General features: G+C 39.2%; 1 protein-coding gene across 1 annotated transcript; it reads left to right on the top strand.

The window, feature by feature from the left end:
- Nucleotides 1–53: 53 nt before the first annotated feature.
- On the top strand, nt 54–17,027 carry LOC134439149 (excitatory amino acid transporter 2-like). Its single transcript, XM_063189013.1, has 10 exons — nt 54–190; nt 6,141–6,293; nt 8,868–9,118; nt 10,919–11,051; nt 11,634–11,760; nt 13,110–13,343; nt 13,708–13,902; nt 14,049–14,183; nt 15,506–15,725; nt 16,948–17,027. Exons 1-10 carry the CDS (start codon nt 55–57, stop codon nt 17,017–17,019), a joined length of 1,656 nt encoding a protein of 551 aa, XP_063045083.1. The 5' UTR covers nt 54; the 3' UTR covers nt 17,020–17,027.
- The last annotated feature ends 2,617 nt before the right edge of the window (nt 17,028–19,644 follow it).

Below are 19,644 nucleotides of genomic sequence, written 5' to 3' on the forward strand. Positions count from 1 at the left end.
GACTAATGTAAAATGTGCCTGTTTGTGTGCAGTAACAACAACAACAAGGGGGGTATGCCCCATAAGCAAGTTGAAGTCAGGATGCATGAAAGCCACCTGGAGCCCCCAGTGATGGAGGAACCTGACGGTGTGTGCTCTACAATCTGCAGCAAGCTCATGAATAATCTGCTGCTCACAATAACAATCCTTGGTATGTATACGCATTTTCATAACTTTGTGTATGCCTTTGCATTTGTGGCATTTTGGGGAGATGATTATGGTAAAGAGAAGAGCAATGATTGACGGGCATAAGCGGCATATACTCATGAACGGCCATCCGGGTACTTTGCTCGTAAATGTGCGTTACACCCCTTTATGGGTGAAAACAAACCGAATGTCTCATCAACTTACATGCTACATCGGCTTGTCTAAATGAACACAGTCCATGCTTCAGCCACGGCTGTTTGGCTATATTATTTGAACAATCGGCAACACAACACATTTTCGGCATGTTGCGCGTGAACAACGCTAGTCTACAGGTCCGTATCTTTAGTTTATTAAACCCCAACATCACCAGTTGACTTGCATGGGTTGTTTTCCCCCACAAATGGGCGTAACACCGTTCATGAGTATACTACATACTGTATATGCATGTGTTTAAACATTGTAGAGCGTAACACCGTTCATGAGTATACTACATACTGTATATGCATGTGTTTAAACATTGTAGAGTGTAACACCGTTCATGAGTATACTACATACTGTATATGCATGTGTTTAAACATTGTAGAGCGTAACACCGTTCATGAGTATACTACATACTGTATATGCATGTGTTTAAACATTGTAGAACTGTCCTTGAGCATCGAGCCACATAACCTCTGTACTGCGTCCAGAGAGTACAACTGTCACGATATTTTTATAAACAGTTGAGTGCAAAGCATCTTGTGAAAATAATTTACTGACTTCTTCCGTTCTGCTCCTGTTCAGTCTCATTTTAAGTGCTATTATGCCTCTTTTCCACTGCCGGTTTTCTGGTTAAGCCTACAGCTCAACACAGCGTGACTCTGCCGCCACTTTTTGCTTTTGCTGTGTCGAGCGGTAGGCCCACCAGAAAACTGGCAGTGGAAAAGAGGCATTAGTGGATTTTCTATGTCTCACATCAGGGTCATACACCGCCCTAAGCCTGATGGCATGATGTGGACTGTTTGGGTTTCCATTTTCTTAGCTTGTGTGTTTCCACATGCTGGCGAGTGCTGTTTGATTATGGGCATGTTTGGGTTGTCTGCACTGACCTGTAGTCCTGTAAGGATTTTTCCCTGTCATTATTATGTACCACAGAGAGAGATGCTGAATGAGAAATGTAAACAGCACACTTTCACGAGCGTGAAAAAGAAAACATGTACCCTGTCTTTTCATCACAATATTGTTTTGTATGTGCCAGGTCCAACATAAGACCAAAGCAGAACAAAGTGAGAATTCACAGTGAGAATTTTTGAAAGGTCGATCAGTTAGTTTTAGGGTCAGTACCTGTGTGTTGTGCCTTCTATTTTCAGGTTTGTGAGATTCAGACAGTGGTCAATTTCGACCATGTGTTGAAGAAATAATATGATAATGGGCTGCAAAATGTTACAAACATTTACTCTACTGTAGCTGACAGCTGACAGGATAGTGTGTGTGTGTGTGTGTGTGTGTGTGTGTGTGTGTGTGTGTGTGTGTGTGTGTGTGTGTGTGTGTGTGTGTGTGTGTGTGTGCGTGCGTGCGTGTGTGTGTGTGTGAGTGTGAGAGAGAGGGAGAGAGTGTGTGTGTGTTTTGGGCATGTTTTTTTTTTTGTTGGGGGGGGGGTGTCTTTATTCTGACAGGCTAATGAAGATTTGGTCGTTTAAGAGAAGTGGGAGAGAGAGCAATGGGTTGGAAAAGCAGTAAGCTGGCTGCATTAAGAGGCTACAGCATTATGCATTATCAAGTACATCCCATCTTTGATCATCATATGAAGAGTTCAGATGCAAAACCCCCTAACTCCATTTCTGAAGACCTGCACTTCTGTATTTTTAGAGAACCCAGTTGTTTATTTGGTTTACATTCATGCACTTGATAATACATATAAATCGTTATATTACATAAATAAAATAAAAAAACCGTGCAATTTTGATAGCTTTGTATTAAATAAAAATTAATTAAGATTATTTTCTGAAAAGGCACTTAGGGGGTTTTGCATCTGAACTCTTCATATATCAGGGGTTCCCACACTGGAGGCCGGGATTGTCGCAGAGAGAAGAAACTTTGCATAAAAACCAGAAATACACGGGTTAACAGCAAACATAATTCCATAAATTGGTTAGTAGTCTGCTTTTCCTGTGAATTTCTAGCAATAGCAGAGAAACTATTAATGGAAAATCTAGCAATATTAATTGACAAAAAAAGAATATGGGGGTGGGGGACTGCAAACACATTCTTAGGTCCAAAGGGAAGTCTCCACAGAAAAAGTTTGGGAACCACTGTCCTACAGCTTGGAAGTGGAATTGTCAGACAGGGAGACGTTCTGCTGTTGCACACCTGCTTAGTGTGATTATTGCCCACTGAAGGGTGGCAAAGCGAATACGCACATGGCTCTCACTCCGTGTAGAATTAAGTATTACCTAAGGGCTGTTTGCATCCATGTTAAGGTGAACCTCCAACGCTGCAAATTAAGTGCAAATTGGATTACAGACAAAGAGTCGGTTGTGCGTCAGTGAGTGTCTGTCTCTGTAGTGGTGATAACAGAAACATCAATATTCGCCCCATTCCTCCAGCTTAGTGTTGCTATTGAGGACAGGTCAGTGCAGCGGTCAGCGTCAGCTCTCAGGGAAACATTGTTAAAGGTACACTGTGCAGGAAATGGTCAAAAAAGGTACTGCAACTATGCTGCTCATTGAAACTGTCGCCTTTTGCCAAATTCGACCTTTTGATGATAGTTTACTACAAAGCGGATTCCAAAAAAGTTGGGACACTTTGTATGTTGTGAATAAAATAAAAATGCTGGCATTTTCAAAACATCCAATATGTTAATAAGGTAGAGCATTATGTACCGACAACATATCAGTTGTTAAAGTCAAGCAGAATTATTGTTTTGAGGTAATTATGTTATCATTTCAAATTTGACCCATGCAACAAATCTCAAAAAAGTTGGGACAGGGCCAACACATGTTGTAATAGTTGGATAATTCTAAAAATAACACAAGGAAGAATATTTTAAAAGGAACTATATTGACTGCCAACATGAATGCACAAATAAAATACCATCACAGAGAGGCTGTGGCACTCAGAAGCGAAGATTTTGAGGGGCTAATTATTTATCTATTACACAGAAAGATTGAATTATCAAAATTGCAGGCATATAAGGCCTATTTCCGTAATATAGAGTTCTGTGTAATCATTGCATGAGTTATGAGATCATGACATACTCATCGCCAATAAGCAAACTATGACACTTCAACAATGACAGCTCTCGAAAAAATGACCATAAACACAACACTTGATTAATGCACATGATGCAGACATTAAACAGTGTTGCATGCGGAAAGCTCATTCTAGATGGACCTAGGAGACATGTGAAACTGTCCTCTGATTACAGAATGGAAAATATTTCATCCTTTTTTAAAATCTAGGAGTCATGCACCCTCCAGGTTATATAGAAAGTGAATACTTCATCTTGATTTAGTTTTCAGTCTTAAAGAGAGCATATATGATGGTAAATGGGGGCAGAGGTGCCTTGGTTATGGTCTTCTTGCTCATGTAGAGCATTCAAATGAATGTTGAATGATAAATACAGACTTTAAACAGCATGCATAGCTACCAAGGCATTATATTTTGGAGCACCGCCTTTAGATATTGCCCCATAACGGTGGCAAATGTCAATCTCTTCTATGTTCCAACAGTGTGGTTCCATCATAAGAGTAAACAGGTCACAAAATTGTTTTCTTGCAGTCAGGATATGCCACATATTAAGCATAACAAAAAGGTAAACAAGTTGAAGAACACACCTATCAGTTGAGCTGCTGAAATCATGTCTCGCACATCAAAATATTTAATTTTTGAATACAATTATGCCATCAGTCAAAATATTTAACTGTTCAGTCTCATCCCTTGCGTTGTGTTTAGTCTTATCCAATATAAAAAGCATTTTATTGGCCCTGTCCCAACTTTTTTGGGATTTGTTGCAAGGGTGAAATTTTAAATGACCACATAATTACCTCAAAACAATAATTCTGTTTGACTTTAACAACTGATATGTTGTCTGTATATGATGTTCTACCTTATTAACATATTGAATGTTTTGAAAATGCCACAATTTTGATTTTATTCACAAAATACAAAGTGTCCCAACTTTTTTGGAATCCGCTTTGTAAGTAATAAACTAATATTTTCTAGTATGGCCCAAGTACAGTCAGTGGAGAAGATCCCCCTTTTCATGTATGAAAAGTGCAATTTTTCCAGTCATAATGAATACTTAGAATTTCATGGTGGTGGTAAATATTCATGAAAAAGGTAACATTAGTGAATGGGTAGCATGAATTCTGGAAATAAACAACTAAAAATCTCACACAGTGTCCCTTTAAGTTTATGGAGCTCCTCAAACACCAAGTGGAATAGTATACTTTTCTCGGGTCAGATGAGAATGAGCCCTGAATATTGCTCAAGAATTCTAACAAACATCTAAGAAACCAAGCCTGATATTCTTTCAAAATGTGTAAGTGAGTGTGGCTCTTAAATAGTAACCAATGGCTGAATACTTTTGAATACAGCGTGTTTCTCTTAACCTCTACTGAAAGGTGTTGGATTGGTGTAAACAATGCAAAGCTCTTTTAACATCTTAAGGACATTCCCTCAGCTGAACTCATCAGTCCTTATGTGGTTGAAGCGGTTTAGGAATTGTACATTCACAGGGAAACCTAGTGACTGTACATGTGTGCGGACATGTGTGCATGCACATGCACATACACATGCGCTTATGTACTGCTGTTGTATGTTGTTGATGTGTGCATTTTTTAATCAATTCTGTTAAGTAGAGTAAGTACTTTTAAAATGTGTTGTGCATATAATTAGACTTTGATCTTCAGTAGCCAGTTTAATTGGCATACTAGTTTTAACCATAGGAAGCCAATGAATGAGATATAATGTAAGAGTAAGCAAATGATGTCATAAAATCACTCACACTGTGAATACACTATAAATATAGCAACTTGCAAATATGAGGCAAATGGAGAATGAAGAGGATATTAAAGTGTCTGACTGTGTTTGTGCTGTGCTTCTTCGGCAACACTTTATTATTAATATATTTAATTATAATAATTACGTTATTTGCGAGTACATTACCAGTGAGTAGTTTGCAAGGAGACATTACCAATGGTTTGAGTGTTTGGCTAGTAAGTTTAGCATTAACTTGCCATTTTGGCTGGTGATGAAAAAAATAATTTAGAGCCCCGCATATAATGTATAGTTCATAGTTTTTCATTCTATTTTTCAGTGCCAAATGTATATGCTTTTAATGTACACATTATCTGTAAATGTCATGTAGAATTTGTACTTAATTCATACTGGTTTCACCTAATAATTCTGTATGACGAAACACAAATAGGTACAACTTTCAGTAGAGTAAATAATGCATGGCATTTTTTGTTTTATATAAATAGATTGACAAGGGTTTACTGCTGGGACAATGTAAAATTCTAATAATTTCAATTTTTTCCAAATGGGTTTGTTCTTCTATTATGGTAAGGATGAACTTGATCTGAGATTTGTAAGGATACTCTATGACAGACTGTTGTCATACAGTTTTTGCAGTTGTGAAACTTTTATATCTATGACATTACACAAATGTACTAAAAAAATATATATATTCATTTTCACTATAAAACTCTTGTAGATTTCATGGGAAACTTCTAAATATTGTGAATGATTTTACTACATATTTTTCATATGGGTTTTTAGTAATACTATTTGTTATTCTCTCTCTGTCTCTCTTTCTACCTGTGTGTGTGTGTGTGTGTGTGTGTGTGTGTGTGTGTGTGTGTGTGTGTGTGTGTGTGTGTGTGTGTGTGTGTGCGTGCGTGTGCGCACACACATGCATGTATGCATGTGCGTATGCATGTGTGTGTGTTTTTGATTGTGTGTGTTCCCAGGTGTCATAATTGGGTCAGCGACAGGGATGTTACTCCGTACTGTGTCACCGCTGCCGGCCGATGTCATCATGGTCATCGGCTTCCCTGGAGAGATCCTGATGAGGATGCTCAAGATGCTTATCCTGCCTCTGATCATCTCCAGTTTAATCACAGGTTAGTGGGACAGCCAGCTACCAAGCACTCTACACAATGTTCATAATAATGTATCAAGCACTCTACATAATGTTCATAATAATGTATCAAGCACTCTACAGAATGTTAATAATAATAATGTATCAAGCACTCTACATAATGTTAATAATAAGTCGCTAAAAACACATTTAAGGGTAACTTCTGCCAATTTCCACATGCAGTTGTAATGCTCACACAACCCTAGACTTGTCAGTACCTGATTTTTCTTTTCTGAGATCCTGGTCATTGTAATGGGGGCAGGCGTTAGTTTACATTTCAAAAAAACATCTTGATTCATTCCTAATAACATCCAAAATGTTATGCAACATCAGCAGACAACTAGCATCAACATACAACTAGCAAACAGTGATACCTTTTGGGATAATATTTGAAGTAGGCCTATGTTAAGAAAGTTTTTAATGTAAACAAAATCTGGCCCCATTAGAATGGCTCAGATCTCGGAAAGGGCTGAGTCAAAAAATGCAGCATCACCAGGTACTGACAAGTCAAGGGTAGCGTGAGCAATACAACAGCATATTGAAATTGGCAGAAGTTATCCTTTAATAGTACGTTATCTTGCCCCGAATTATATCCAGTTTAATCAAAGGATAGTGGGACGGGAATCTATAAAGTTCATAGTTCACAGTAAGCTGTTAAAATACAATGTGTCTGAAACAATTATTTGCGGCAAGCTGATGTTTGATGTCCATCTACTTGTACGGCATGGCTTGGTTATACATAGTAACTGCAGTCTGCCGTCACCAAAGAAAGAGAAATGATTAATTGGACCCCCCCCATTACTTTCCGTGTACTGTGCATTCACATAAATTGCAAATGACAGTGCAACTCGACATGGTGGGCTTGACTTTCATCATTTCGGTTTGGGAACTATTTGCCGGTGCGGCAAAACAGCTGACATATTCAACACATTGGGGTTTCCCAATGACATTCTGTGGTGTGCATCTGCTGTGTTTTTCTGCATCGACAAATAGTGCCCTGAATGTAAATGTGAATGTACAGTACCTGAAAAGTAATTAATTGGCAACAGCAGACTGCAGCTTCATCATGAAACCAAGCTATGGTCAGTGCACATAAATTTGGACAATGGCTGGGTCTCCAGGGAAATGCTTTCACCCACTCATTTAAGTCTTGGAACGGTGGGGAGACCCTCAATTTGACCTGGGGGTGGCAGGTCCCTTTAACCCATTTTAGCCTATAACTCGTACTGTATATGAAGGGTTTATTTGCAAAACGGTGTATCTCCATTTTTTGATGTTTGCATTTTATTATTGGAAATGACTGTTCAGATGTCATATCACCACCACTCAAATACTTTGAGAACATACTTTTTTGAGCTATATAAAAGCCATTTTGCTATGCATTTCAGTGGAATGCCCAACACAAAAATGTCAATTTCCCAACATTCTATAAAATGGAGATACACCGTTTTGCAAATAAAGCCTTCATATGTTGTTTGACCTTTGGTGCCTGGAGACACATACACGCTGCATTCAGGCTCTTGAGACAGCTGAATGAACACGTTCTAATGCAAGATAAGGGTCTCAGGGTTTAAATGCAAATGCAGCCTCTGATGCACATAACAACATGAAATAAGATATTTAGGGTTTTTTATAGGCTGAGGGCAACTTTCCCAACAAGAGCTTAGGCATTTAGCAGGTACTTTTTGCAGGTACTTTAGGCATCAATGGGTTAAGTTGAGTAAGTTTGAGTATAAGAATGCTCATCCTGCGCCTCATCATCTTCATATTAATTGGGACAGCCAAGCCATCACATGAGGCTGAAACAAACATTTGTGTCAATCTGACACACTTGTATCAAGTACATAATTTTGGTAAGTTGCTTGAAGTTTGAAGTTTATTTATTTAACAAACGGACCAGCATATATTACTGACATTTAGAACAGAATGCTAAATATACAAGATTATAGCCAAAAGGCCAGTTTCCATCTTTTGTCCCTTGACAGGTTTGGTGGTCTTTAAAAGAAATAAACAAACAAGTATTCCACACATTTGTAAAATTAAATTGCTAAAATTGGTTATCCTGCCCCTCTTCATCTCCACTTAAATCACAGGTTAGTTAAAAACGATTAATCCGCAGTTGAGGTAGTTTTCGTTATCCTCCTCCTCATCTCTCTTTCCCACTCCTTTCCTGTCATGATCTCACACTGTCATGTCAGATGAAGACATAAAAATGAACACCATGATGGGAGGCCAGGTGTTGAAAGTGTGTCATGACCACAAAGACCATCATTTGCCAATGAATGGGTCATTTGAAGATTGTACTGACTTATTATGGTGATTAATTAATTCAAACAGGTGCATAGTGCTTCTTTATATACGATATAGTCAACGCTATAGTATTTTTTTTCCCCAGTTCTGAAAAATGATTTACTTCTGATAAACCCAATTTTTTATATAATTCCGTGTTGCATCTTAATGCATTTTCTTCTTCTTCTTCTTCTTCTTCTTCTTCTTCTTCTTCTTCTTCTTCGCCTTCTTATCCTTGATCATCTTCTTCTTATGTCCATCTGTGTAGGTCTAGCGGGGCTGGATGCCAAGTCCAGTGGACGTCTGGGCACGAGAGCCATGGTGTACTACATGTCCACTACAGTCATCGCCGCCATTTTGGGAGTGGTGCTAGTGCTGGCCATCCATCCAGGCAATCCCAAACTGAAAGCCAATCTCGGTGCAGGCAAGAAAAATGATGAGGTTTCAAGCCTGGATGCGTTCTTCGACCTCATTAGGAACCTGTTTCCAGAGAATCTTGTGCAGGCTTGCTTCCAGCAGGTGAGGTCTCGTAGTTGGAACACTCAACATTTTCACATTTTTAATTCCCATCTTCATATTTCTGTCCCTGTAAATTTGATTTTAAGGTTGTGCTGACATTCCATATTTTTAGTTGACCCAATGACAGCGTTTAATTATTGATGATACCGTTAACCCTGTGACTTCGTTGACGGCGATATAAATCTGCTGTTACCAGAATGGCAATGAACAAATCGTAATGCATTTCTAAATGCCCTATGTTATGTCATAGTAGAGTAGCAGTGCATTTCTAAATGCCCTATGTTATGTCATAGTAGAGTAGTATTATGGTAGTTAAGTTTTGAATGACTTCTACATCATTCCACTGATTGGGGGTCGTCTTGTGTTACGTACATTGGGCACTTTTCCACATACAATCCGACCATGTCGTGTTGAGCCGAGTTGTGGTGTTCGGTCAGCCTGGTTTGTGTTTACATTACAAACAGAGTTATCCGGAGTATGGTTGGAGATACGTTTTTGGCGTTGTTGCATAGCATTACTTCACGTAGGCTAGTTGACTAGCATAAGACCACCAGATATGCAATCTACCAAGGTGGGCTATAAATAGTTTGAGCGACATCATATTTGGATACTACAATGCTGATTTTCAGCTTAGATTTTAATGGCAAAGTACTAGTGTCCAACTAAAGAGAAGACCAAGGTAGTGGATTCCATGATTGTTTTTTGATTCACCATTGCAAGGGAGCTGACCCACAGCATTCTGGGTAGAAGGTAGTGACAGTACCCGTTCAGCTTGGTTCACTCAGACAAGAAAACGTGGGCTGGTTTTTGTCCTGTACCGTGTCGTACTTGACTTATCAAAAAGCAATAAAGGGTGGCCACGTCATGCTGTACCAAGCTGTACCGGGTAGAAAACGAGCAGTGGAAAAGGGCCTTTTCATACACATAGTCTGAGTGGCTGACGGATCCTGACGGCTGCGACTGTTCAAGTTGAAAATGAAGAGCTTCGTTACAAAATGACTTGTATACATTTTGGGAAAAAAATGCATTTTGAACAGGTTTAAAAAGTATGTAATGGCAAGAATTCACACACAGACGTCTGAACAGTCATTCCCAAAAATAAAATGACAAGTCCAAAAATGGCGCTTACGTTGCATTTTGCAACAAAACTCTTCAAATTCTCTACTTTTGGCTGGGGCAACGGAGCCGGTTGTCCCTACAATGCATTTTGCGCCCACCTACAGTATGCAAGTCAGTGGGATACGTCAAAGCTGAGTGCCAGTAAATATGACTATATCGACTTTGTGCAAATTTCCACCCACTTCCCCACTCCTCCACACACAAGCACCCCATACCATTAGCAAAGACTGGACAAAATACGTACTCAAGCAAAACATGTATGTAATGTGCTTCAGATAGGCACCACACTATGAGTAGAATATGTTTGTACTAATCCCAATTATTAACCAAAGGAAACTGTTAGTTTATGTGCACATAGACAACATTTCTGGTCATATTTATGAAACATGCATGCACAGTTCCTGCATAAATCATTGCCAGGGGTTTGATACCACTTACCACTATACTCATTTTTGTGTAATGGAATTGTGGCATGTTTAGGCTTTGTACGACTACCTCAACTGTTTTCAAACTTATTCCTGACATCTCGCTCGATGATTCATGTTCAGAACGTCCCTAATAAGTACATTTAATGACTTCAAATGTTGCATAAAATGTTAACATTAAGGCCCAGTACTATGCATGCAGACCTACATATTTTAATGTGTGCATTTTTCTCTGTCTCTACCATCCATTCCATAGGTCGCAACTGTAACAAGTAAGATTGAAATCCCTCCCCCTACCGTCTTGAGAAACGGACGTAATGTAACCAGGTCACCACCAACATACAGCATCAAAAAAACACTGCAGTTCAGAACTGGAATGAATGTATTAGGTAAGTACTCCACCGTGTATCTTGTTTCAGGAGTAGAAAACACAGTTTAGTACTTCTACAGGCACACTGTGTACTATATCACAGGCACTGTATATAAAAATGCATCATTACTATTGTATTACTATTGAAGGTAGCAGTCACTAATCATTTTATTCTTAATATTAGATGTATATTATGTTTATTATATATTAAATAATAAATGTAATATTATATGAAGAGCTCTTTTCCAAAACGCTATATCCACCATTTTTCACTTTTTACATTTTAATATTGGAATTGACTGATAAGTAGTCCTATCATCTATGTGTGAATTCTTGCCATTCAAGTGTTTTGAGAACATGCTTTTTAAACCTCTATAAAAAGCATTTTGTAATGCAATTCAATGGAATGCCCAACACAAAAATGTCAATTTCCCAACATTCTATAAAATGGATATATCTCATTTTGGAAAAGAGCTCTTCATATATTACCTGTGATAAAATGTAATTTATTTTGATATTTCAACATTATATGCAGGCACATCATATTGTAGTTCTTATTTACTATATATTCAATGCTCTGTTTGACTGTATCTGGAAACAGGCTTGATCGGCTTCTTTGTGGCATTCGGCATCATCATGGGGAAGATGGGAGAGAAGGCGCGGCTCATGCTCGACTTCTTCAACTGCCTCAACGAGATCGTCATGCGCATCGTGGGCTGCATCATGTGGTCAGCTTCTCATCTTCTTCTCACTTATCTTTCTTTCACTTGCCAGTCTCATACAAGCTTGTTAGATTTTTAAAGCTTGTCTTAACTTTTGTGTAGTGTAACTTTGGTACTGTACTGGCAGCTTTAAATTAATGTATCACAACATCAGGGGTGATAGTGAAAAAAATCCTGAGTCTGAACTTTTCCCCCTGCTCTAACGACGACGACAAGATACTGCATAGTGACGTAACGTGGGCCTATTTTGACACATTATTCAAACATGTAATAGCCTGTGTATGACCATTATTCAAGCCTGATAGTAGAAGAAAACCCTGAACCTGTAACACTTTCTGAGATAAGAATAACCTAATGGCTAATTATTATCAATGTTTTTATTTTTGCAAACTCTGTCAAGCCTGAAATCAGGCATGGAGCCAGAATACTATCAGCCCTGCAACATTTATTTAACTATTTAATCTTCACAGTTAGGTTAGATTTCTCCAGAAGTGTCCACAAGGAAGAAATCTATTTCACTATTTTAAACAACACTATATAAGATGCCCCAAAACATAACATCGAAGTTTGGGAATTTAGGCCATACGATGAGGGAAAGCTAAGAGGGGGTATCCTAGAAGTCTAGGAAAATCCCTGATGGCAGCAAATGAAATTAATTGCTAGGGGGATCTAGTGTCAATATGGATGCTCATGAAGTGCATCATATACGTCATCCTGTTCATTTTTATAATTGGTTGTATTGGAGCAGCATCCTATTGCAGGCAGCTAGTTTCGAAAGTCAGCTTTTCAGCCCACCTGTTGCCTATGATGATTTGCTAAAGGGCAGTAATTTACAACCATGATTCAGAAGATATAATCCAATGCCACATACTCCAAAAGACCTGGTTTTACCTGTCCAATTTCCCTATATGGACATGTAAATTGAACAGGTAAAACCAGGTGTTCTGGAATATGTGCCACTGGATTATAGTTTCTGAATCCAGGTTGCACATCACTGCTAGGGGGGGGGGGGGGGGGGTGTAAATCAGGACGATTTTGAAGCCAGCAACCCCACAGGAGCCTTCTTTAATCCATTTAAGCCTAAGGCACCTGCAAAAAATTCCTGCAGAAGATCTCAGCCTCCGAAGCACTTAAAAACAAGAAATGAATTGCATTTAAAAGCTAACACCTTCATCTTCAGCTCTTTCATACCCACATTGTTAGTAAAAAACTCAAATATCAAAAGCCTGAATGCAGCGTCTACAGTATGTCGCTCCAGGCATCTAGGTCAATGCAGTGTATACAATGGGCTTGAATGTAATGGGTTAATATGTCTCAGTAAAGACCTTCATTTGCCTGTGCTTTGACTTTTTCAGGTACTCTCCTGTTGGCATTGCTTGTCTCATCTGTGGGAAGATCATTTCCATCAACGATCTGGAGATGGTTGCCCGGCAACTGGGAATGTACATGATAACTGTCATAGTGGGCCTCATCATCCACGGCGCCATATTTCTACCACTCATATATTTTGTCATAGTACGGCAAAATCCCTATACGTTCTTCATGGGAGTATTCCAAGCATGGGTCACAGCTTTGGGTACAGCATCCAGGTACAAACATATACTATACTGCTGTTTTGTTGTCAAAATCAAGTACAGTAGTAAAATTTGAGCATTGTCTTTGAGGCATACCGTACAACTTGAAATTGGTCAAAGGTGAAAGAAGCAATACTGTGTTTTCATGTAGAGACAGAGTTTTTCTTGAGCTTGAACTTTCTTGAGCGTTGGGCCTTCTCTAACATATTGAACTGAGCCTCAGTGAGGATTTTAAAACAGAATGCAATTGTGTTGATATTGCACCCTAGTCTAATGTATGAAGTCCAAGTTGAAGGTGTGTTGTAGATATGTACATGTCTTTGTATGACTGTACGGTTGGTCCCTAACATTTTCACCTCTGTGTGTTGTGCTCCTGCAGTGCTGGTACTTTACCAGTCACATTCCGATGCCTAGAGGAAAATCTCGGCATTGACAAGAGAGTGACTCGCTTCGTGCTTCCTGTTGGTGCTACCATTAATATGGATGGTACTGCGCTCTACGAGGCAGTGGCAGCCATTTTCATTGCCCAGATGAATGGAATTGACCTTGATTATGGCCAGATTGTCACAGTCAGGTAGGTCCTTGGCAAAGTTGTGTATATAATCCAGTCGATAAAACCCATTTTTTGCCATAATTCTGCTTAATGTAATTCAATCAAAGTGAGACTGTTTTGTGTTTACTTGGATTGCTTCTGATTAAATGAAATCCCTTCTGCTATAGCTTAACAGCCACCCTAGCTAGTGTGGGAGCAGCCAGTATTCCAAGTGCTGGTTTGGTGACCATGATTCTCATCCTGACTGCTGTGGGGCTGCCGACGTCAGACATCAGTTTACTGGTGGCGATTGACTGGCTCTTGTGAGTACATTCAGCAATTTAATTTGTGAAGTGATCAAATCAAGGAGGGTTTTTCTGTTAATGTTTCAGAGCCTAAGTACAGTATATCACGAAAGTGAATACACCCCTCACAGTTTTGCAGATTTTTGAGTATATCTTTTCCTAAGAAAGCATTACAGAAATTTAACTTTGACACAATGGTTAGTGACCTTTTAACAACATATTTAACCACTTAAATTTCTTGTTTACTCAGAAAAAAACAAAATACAGCCATTAATGTTTGAACATGTACTCACAAAAGTGAGTACACCCCAGATTAAAATCCGGTAGAGAAGGGGCTATGTTGGCTCGAATCGTCTCGAAATGAAAATAAATGAAAAGGGATGACAAGGGAGGTCATCAGTGTGCGTTTCAACCTTTCTTTGCTTTGAAATTTTAAATTTTGAGTCTGCATCTGGCTTAAATAGATTAGTGTGAGATTTGAATGCAATCCTATGGAGAATATCATGATCTGCTTCAGTAGTCACAGTGCATGTTGACATGCATGTTTCTTTTAGGTGTATTTCAGATTGCCAATGTTGAGAGCATTCATGCATCCCCAAACCATGTCAGTCCCACTACCATGCTTGGCTATTGAGAGGATACACCTTTTTTTGTAAAACTCACTTGTTTACCACCACACATGCTTGACACCATCGAAAGCAAATTTGTTTATCTTGGTCTCTTCAGATCACACTACATGGTTCCAGTGATCCATATCCTTGGTCTGTTCATCTCTCTTGAGACCAAGATAAACAAATTTGCTTTAGATGGTGTCAAGCATGTGTGGTGGTGAACATGTCAACATGCACTGTGACTACTGAAGCAGATCATGATATTCTCCATAGGATTGCATTCAAATCTCACACTAATCTATTTAAGCCAGATGCAGACTCAAAATGTAAAAGTTCAATGCAAAGATGACCTCCCTTGTCATCCCTTTTCATTCGTTTCATTTCGAGACGATTCGAGCCAACATCTCTACCGGATGTTAATCTGGGGTGTACTCACTTTTGTGAGTACATGTTCAAACATTAATGGCTGTATTTTGTTTTTTTCTGAGTGAACAAGAAATTTAAGCGGTTAAATATGTTGTTAAAAGGTCACTAATCATTGTGTCAAAGTGAAATTTTTGTAATGCTTTCCTATGAAAAGATATACTCAAAAATCTGCAAAACTGTGAGGGGTGTATTCACTTTTGTGATATACTGTATCACTATGGGCAAACAGATTACTGCTCAGAGCATACAGTAGTTTGAGGTCTCGTGGAACATGTCTTTTGTTTGTCTCGCCCCAAAAAACAGGGATCGCTTCCGAACTTCCGTGAACGTTGTCGGTGATTCCTATGGCGCTGGGATCGTTTACCACCTTTCCAAACACGAGTTGGACATGTTTGATGCACAGCAGGCTAAGCTAGATGAGATGGAGATGGCAAAAACGCAGTCCTTTTATGAGAACAATACCAATCAGCATGTATACGCCCAGCGCCACTCCTGCCCACAAGTACTGATAGATGACTGCAAGGTACCACCATACCACCACTCACTCACAGACATAGAGACCTGCATGTAGAGACTCCCATGAGCCCCTTCAGTTCACCGTCACGTTCATGTTTACCTTTCATGTCAATTTTGTTCATCCCTTCAGTATATGTGATGTGAATGAATGAGTGCAGATACTTTTAAACAAAAGAATTTTTATACACAACGATAAAAAAATTCTTTCTTGTCACCTCACTAATTGGATGAAATAGCAGTTTTTATGCTACCCTCTAAGTGTACCCACCCTCTACAAGACAATGTATTGTCTTGTAAAAGCAAGGTGTGTTGAGAGGATATTGCACATACCTGACTTTTGATATTTGGTGTCACCATAGTAATTTTAAAGTGTCCCCTTTAAAGGTCACAAGCTAATGATATTGTCTTTCATGTCATGGAGATATGACAAAAATTAAAAAAAACATTTTTGTTCAACCACAATTGATTTTCGCAGGACACCTATGGCGATAGATATGATGATTTGTGTTGAGAATGCCGAGCTGGCTCTGGCATTGCCGTGGCTTGGGAAGAACAGTGACTTAGGTAATTGCACATTAAGTGCATTTGTTCTTGTTTTTTTCAGCAAAGATACTTATTTATTTTAATGCAATAGTTGGGACATAAAGTGTGCTATTTCATTTAATTCATTCAGTGCATGTGCAGTATTTGGGGAGTACTTGTGTTTGTTCCAGCAACCCTATTCCATGCTTACTATATGTGTTTTTGATATCCGTCATTTTCTGACTGGCATTTTTCTATGTAGGCCTACGTGTGCTTCATTCCAGTAGTGTCAACATACCATGTGTAATTGTTATCATGAAGTCCTTTGCTTGTGGTTACGTGAATGTGAGCGAATCCCTCTTATTTGTCTAGGCATGCACATGCATTTGTGGGCAGAGAATCCATGAAGTACTTGACACTGGCATGACATCTCTAAATAGGGTCACAAAGGCGAAAATACTTTTATTTGGTCTGTCTTTGGTTGGATTCAGACCAAAATGCTACGGAATGATGGTTAAGCATCTTCCTGAAAGATAAATCTTGCCATGTGGCACAGACAGACAGGATATTTGTTTGTGACAGGGCCAGTATTCTCAAATGGCTTCTCTGCTCCAAATCATTGATGTTATTGAGAAGGAAAAAAACAGAAATATATGATGTACTGTGCCTTGGTCCTTCAGTTAGTTGTTCCTGATAATTGCTTTCAGGTAACCATGACCCCAAATGGCTCCCGTTCGGAGTACTCTGTTGTTGAGGAGGAACCTTGGATACGCGAGTAATACATCACACAGACCCTGCTACGCCTTATCCTGAGTTCCTCCACGTTTACCCATCATGCTGAAAAATGAGAGAACACAAACGTCCCTTTCTCTGAATGCTAAACAAGAAAACCTTTAACTGGACACACACACACACACACACACACACACACACACACACACACACACACACACACACACACACACACACACACACACACACACACAGTATGCATGCACTTGTCCTGTGTGCGTGCATACAAATCTGACACATCTGAACTGAAGAATCCATAGCGGCAACACACTAGCACACAGCTGCTAGCATGTGAGGAGGTAGCATAAGCATTGTCCGGAAAGGGGACCATGATGGGGGGGCTATACTGAAAGCCTTACCTTTTGGTGGACTGCCTCCTTTGAGTGAAAACTAACCAAAGACTAACCACATTGAGAACAACAATAACACTTCGCACCTGCTTAATCATAAACTTCACGAGAGTACAAAGAGAGCTGCACACCCCAACCACTAAAAAGGAGGTTGTGGCCTTGCTTATTGCAAATACGTATGTGTAAGGAACAAAACAGAGAAAGCAATCTGCCGATTGGAGAACAGAACCCCCTTTGAATCCTCCTGTCATTTGTCACAACACTTAGCATGAACGTCTAAAGAATCCCCCTTTAGTGTTTATTTTTTAGACTCTTACTTCACCTGAATTTTGGTGACAGAATGTTTCAAAAGCACTCTGAAACCAACTGCCTTCTGATAGCGATCTTGATAGAATGTTTGAATTTCTATGAACGAATGTTTTTATCATTAAGATAAACTGGTGAAATGCCCAGGCATTACATTTCAATCACTGCTGTCCTTGAATCTAACATTTCTCTAATCTATGAGATGACACCAGTGGCTATTCTGCCATTAAAACCCACAAGTTCACACAAAGAAAAAAAATAAATGCATTCACTGTAGAGGCAAGCAATGACCTTGGTGCACCAGCAGGGGCAGGGCGATGGGATCAGGTTGTTTCAGGGAGTAACCTTTGTCTGGTTTTGGCCTAAAGAGGATTAGCCCCTGCTAGTGGAGCCTCTCAGCCACTTGGCTTACCTCTGCCCCTGCTAGTGGAGCCTCTCAGCCACTTAGCTTACCTCTGCCCTGAGAAGAAAATGGCGACACTCCAGTACATGGGCGAGTGTATTTTTAGCCACAGATGCCGACGCAAATGCCCGCATTATCAATTACGACCAGGCCAGGACACACCAAAGACTTACTGTAAATCCTGACACTGAGACAATGACCATGCGTTACTGTGTTGCTAACAACGCTCCATTGGGTAACTACTAGACCTTTTGCAGTTTTCTTCCACGACTGCAAATGTTTCAATAGAAAAGACAAGATAAAAGACAGTACTGTGTCTTAGTTGGTGTGAGCTTTGGGAAGTCTATGCTTGTTTGCGGAATGTAAGGAAGTGGTGTGACATAAGTGTGCTTACACCTGAAGAAAGACGTTTTCAAACATTGGCTCACCCCTGTGACGTGTAGGTTGTGCATATATTTTGTGTGCTTTGTTAAGTGTTATTTGTATGCTACTGTTTATGTCAATCTTGCCTTGAAGATGTCAACTGCATTTTGTGCAGTCAAAGACAACTATGACAACAGCGACTCCCATCATTTATTTCTATATTTTAAGCATTTTTTTAATACAAGCCCAAGCTTATCCCTAGTTCCATCTGCAAAGGTGTATTCTGACATTAGAAGGTGTATGTTAGATGTGTGAAACTGAAAATGTATCCATAAAGAGGTACTGTTTAGTGCATCTGTATGCACACATTCTGTACCAACCAATGGTTGCAACAGCATATCTGTTATTTATTCTTTTGCACTACAATCTTACATGTTCATATTAAAGTGCCTCATTGCACTTTGTGAATATATGCATGTATGTTATACTAGTCAAAATATACATTTTGGTGAAATGGTGTTACGACATAGGACTCTTTTTATAAATCGATGGGTAGTCAGTAGGTTAATGTGTATATTTGTACAACAGTTGTATGTAATTTGCTTTTGCATAGTTCAGAACTGGTGTTAGCAGTCTCATCTCCAATACTTAGGAAATTATCTCGTCTGAACGAAATCTTATTTAAACAATATAAAGGGTTAATTTCAGAAACTCCGGATAAAGGGAGGAAAAAAAAAGAAATAAAAATATTCTAAAATTGTTAAGCTATTTTTTCACTTGTCCATGACAAAAATGGTCTTAGTCTGTCAGGATTTGTGTTTTGTCTAACTATACTAGGAATGTTGGCTCTGGCAAAAAAAAAAGGTCAAATTATTGCAAGATTTGTCATCTATACCTGGGTAATGTTTTAAATTGTGTCTCTTCATCCATACTGTACATGAGAACCAGAGAGGGGTTAATGGGAGAAATGTATGAGTTTCATGACCTCCCACAGTAGTCAGGACACTACGATACTCAGGCAGGGCACGATACAGTGCATGTGTCTGGTAACGTCTTATTGTGACAGATATGCATTGTGCTCAATGGCTATCTTCATTCACATTTGTCTTGCACATGTTTGATTTTAAGAAACAGTGTTACTTGCATACCAAGACCCACTTTTTAAATTTTGTCTTTTTTCCTCTATTTTT

Source organism: Engraulis encrasicolus, chromosome 22, assembly GCF_034702125.1.
Source record: "Engraulis encrasicolus isolate BLACKSEA-1 chromosome 22, IST_EnEncr_1.0, whole genome shotgun sequence".
Classification (NCBI taxonomy): Eukaryota; Metazoa; Chordata; class Actinopteri; order Clupeiformes; family Engraulidae; genus Engraulis; species Engraulis encrasicolus.